This window comes from Gavialis gangeticus, unplaced genomic scaffold (assembly GCF_001723915.1).
Source record: "Gavialis gangeticus isolate Ggan-Ray unplaced genomic scaffold, GavGan_comp1, whole genome shotgun sequence".
NCBI lineage: Eukaryota > Metazoa > Chordata > Crocodylia > Gavialidae > Gavialis > Gavialis gangeticus.
In genome coordinates, this window is record NW_017729034.1 from 26,251,602 (window position 1) to 26,255,133 (window position 3,532).

Genomic DNA, 3,532 nt, shown 5'->3' on the forward strand with positions numbered 1-3,532 from the left:
GCCCAAGAGACTAAGAACTAAATTCTGTCATCAATTATGCATGTACAACTGCCAAGGGAAGTCAATGGTTCGTGCATATAAATAACCAAAGGCAGAATTTGGCTATAAATCAGTAACAGACCAAAGAACTTCAGGACAGAAGAACTGCTATACCAGAGCACACAAGTGATCTACTTAAACATTTAGCATAGGGCCAGTACCAGATGCTTCAGAAAAAAAAGGTACAAAAACAATGTATTAGACAATAATTAAGCAGCATGTCTTTCTGGGAAGATTTTCCCTGAACCCTATCTTTTACTGGTTGGTTTATGCTAGAAGCTTAACGATTTTATAAGCCCGATGCTTCTTTTTTTTTTCTAATCCTGTAGCATGTAAGTAAATATTTTCCATACAAAAGCTTTACTCTTTCTTTAATTATTTTCCTAAATGTTTTTCCTCAATGGCTTGTGGCAATAAGTTCTGTGGGTTAATTATTTGGTAGTCTTGGACTGATGTAGCCAGCATGGTCCAGGAAATATGCAAGAGGCAAGGAGTTCTGCAGGTGATATCTTTTTTTGGACCAACTACCTGGCTGGAACAGACTTAGATAAGCTTTTAAATGTGAAAAACTAAAACTAATGCATTGCATCCAAAAGCTTGTTAAAGTCTACCCCAGAGAAAGAGACAGTCTGTCCCAACCAGGCAGTTGATCCAATAAAAGGTATCACCCACAAAACCCTTGCTTTTCATAGGTTAATAATGCAGTTTAAAAAAAACATTCCTTCTTCTCTTTTCGATTTGTTGCTTTTCAGTTTTTCTGACTATCACCTTGTCCTTTTATTATCAGGAAGAATAAATGGGACCTCCTGGCTCATCTCCTTTATAGCACTATCATCCTATCTCCTCTTTTAAGGGTCTAATTCTCCTACTGTCACTGGCCATATGTAGACGAAACGAGAGGCATGTGTGCACGACACTTTAAAGCAAGCTAAATGATTTTGAACTGCTTTAATGGTGTCGATGTTTGCATGCCTCAGCAGCATATTGTGCATTAATTCCAGCTGCTGTAGGAAATTTGGTGATGTAATGCACTTTAAATGACTTGGGGCACAACAAACCCCTACAGCCAAGGAGTGAAGCACTGGGCTCCAGGCAGCTTCACAGCTCTGCAGGCAGCCTGGCAGCAGCCCAGGAAAGCAGCTCCGCCCAAGAAAAGTGGTGAGCCCAATCCCCCCACCCCCCCAGCCTGCCTGAGCTACGCAGGGGTCCGGTGCTTCCCTCCAAGGCTGCGGTGTCCCCTGGGACTGCCTGAGCCAGGTGCCTGCAGGCAAGTGCCACCTGGGGGGAGGTGCTACAGCCACGGAGGAAAGCACCAGCCCCCACCGCAGCCCAGGGACTGCTCCACCTGCTGGCAACTCATCCTCCCCTCCCCACCGAAAAGGCACATAAGTCAGTGGGGTGTGTGCACGACACGGGGGTTTAATCAGCCCTAAATTGAAGCGGTGTTTTTTAAAACCCACCACTTCAATTTAGGGCCCCCGTTTTGTCTACACATGCCCACTCATACTAAGGAAAGAACCAGCCTGCAAGTGATTCCACTCAACTGAAAGCTATTTCTGAGTCAGGCACAATTTAGTGTGCACTTCTTCAGCCTAAGACACTAGGGGTAGGAAAGACTGAAAGCCATCTCTGTAGTCTCACTTCCCAAAGACCTCTGACATAAGAGATGTGACTGAAGGTTTTCTGTGTTCCACCAAGCCCCTTTGGTCTAATGATCCTTTGTGGACCATCACCAACTGGCATAACTAAGAGCAATCCAAAGGTTTCTAAGTTGTGCCGGGACCCAAGCTGGTTTTAGGATCAGGAGAGCACAAAGGTGGCATGCAGCTGATTTTGCCCCTCCCATTCAAGTGCTGTGCCAGTTGTGGCCGAGTTAAACTCAAAAATTGGGGACACATTTTATTACATGTTTAAGAATTTGGATTTACATTTGATTTATTTTTAAACCTATTATGATCTTCTTTATATGTGGCTTAGAAAGAGTATGAAGGAGGCAAAAGGCACATGCATTTGTACATATGAGTGAGTATAGTAGAAAACCACTGGTGATGTGCGAGATCCAAACCACAGTGCTACAATCTCATCTAGTTACTAGTGTTTCGAGTTTCTAGTAAAAAATCTGATTTCTTCTCCTTAATAACTCTGAATCATAAAAATAAGAGCTAGAAAAAGGCCTATTTTGTCACGTAATCCAGTGGTGCTCAACCTCTGCCTTATGAGCCAGATCCAGCCTGCAGAGCCATGTCATCCAGCTCATGGACTTCTGCACAGGTTCAGAAATTTGGCAGCAAAGGAGCAGCCACAATTAACATTGCCACCACTCCCTTCTCACCAAATTTCCAAGCCCTGCAAACTATACAACATGGTCCTGGGGCCAAATGTGGCACATGGGACCAACAAGGTGGCCAAATGTGGCACATGGGACTGGGGCCCAGCCAGGTTGGCCCCATGCACCAGATCAGACCCCTGAGTCAGGTTAATGAGTCAAGCTATTGAGCTCACACCACTTTCCTCCAAGGACTCTTTCCCAGACAGATTGTACTCTTAGAAAAATCTTTCCTTCTCTGCAGGAGAGGTAACTTACTGCAGCCATGGAGTTGATGCGATCAATGTAGTGATCTGGCCAGCTGGTAGCAAGCTTATTAGGGTCTTCCTGTTCCTAAAAATAGAAAATTAAACAAGGTTATATGTAGAGCATTTAAAAGGAGGAATCTCTCTCATAAAGGTGGTACTATCTGGGATTCTTCACTGTGTTACCTCCAGCCCACTTCTATATAAGGCACATAGGTTTAGGGCATTTATTACAAACTTTTTCTGAAGACATAAAGCTAGAGCTGTCACTGTGGTGGAAGAGAAGAAATGATCATGCTTTAGCAAGGCTTACTGAAAGCAGTGTTAAGAAACTGATGGAGGCAAAGTTATCCATGTGTACCTGAATGGCAAACCTCCACTCCTTACAATATGCTGGAAATGCTCCTAGTAAAAAGACAGGCCTTTCAGGCATAACAGTTATGTTTTCTGAGTTTTACAATTTGTGGATTGTTTTTTAAATATTTTGCTTTATTTCTGCTAATGAGGCAAAGAAATTCACTAAAAAAGTAGAGTGAAAATGTTTGCCATGGAAAAAAAATACAAGCCAAGGAATCTGCAAACAGGTCAAATGACTGCTTCGCTGGTGATCTGATAAACAGTGGAAGCTGAACACCACCTGAAAGCGTGCTGGGGAACAGAACAGCAGCCTGCGAGCTACAGTGAAACCTGTGTTAACCTCCTCTGCAGAATCCATCCTAGGAATCATGTCCCTGTGCATTTTCTAGTTCAGTGAACCACACAGCCTTCAGTTAACATCCTACCTCTACTTGGCAACCAATATTTGCTGGTTCTTTGGGTGGTCATTTAAAAGAATTTTCACTTTTTCAGGTATTTTACTTTATTTTGTGAAGGGCAGATGGACAGATATAGTAGGTACCAGTAAAAAAAAAAAAAAAAAAAA

The 3,532-nt window shown here is 43.0% G+C and overlaps 1 protein-coding gene across 3 annotated transcripts in view; it reads right to left on the reverse strand.

Moving 5' to 3' along the window:
• The window catches only part of DAAM2 (dishevelled associated activator of morphogenesis 2), a 369,263-nt gene that overhangs the window by 129,460 nt on the left and 236,271 nt on the right, over positions 1–3,532 (reverse strand). For all 3 annotated transcript variants that reach the window (XM_019527242.1, XM_019527244.1, XM_019527243.1), the window contains one exon: positions 2,624–2,698. In XM_019527242.1, the coding sequence (XP_019382787.1) occupies positions 2,624–2,698 (75 nt within the window). The remainder of the gene's footprint in view (positions 1–2,623; positions 2,699–3,532) is intronic.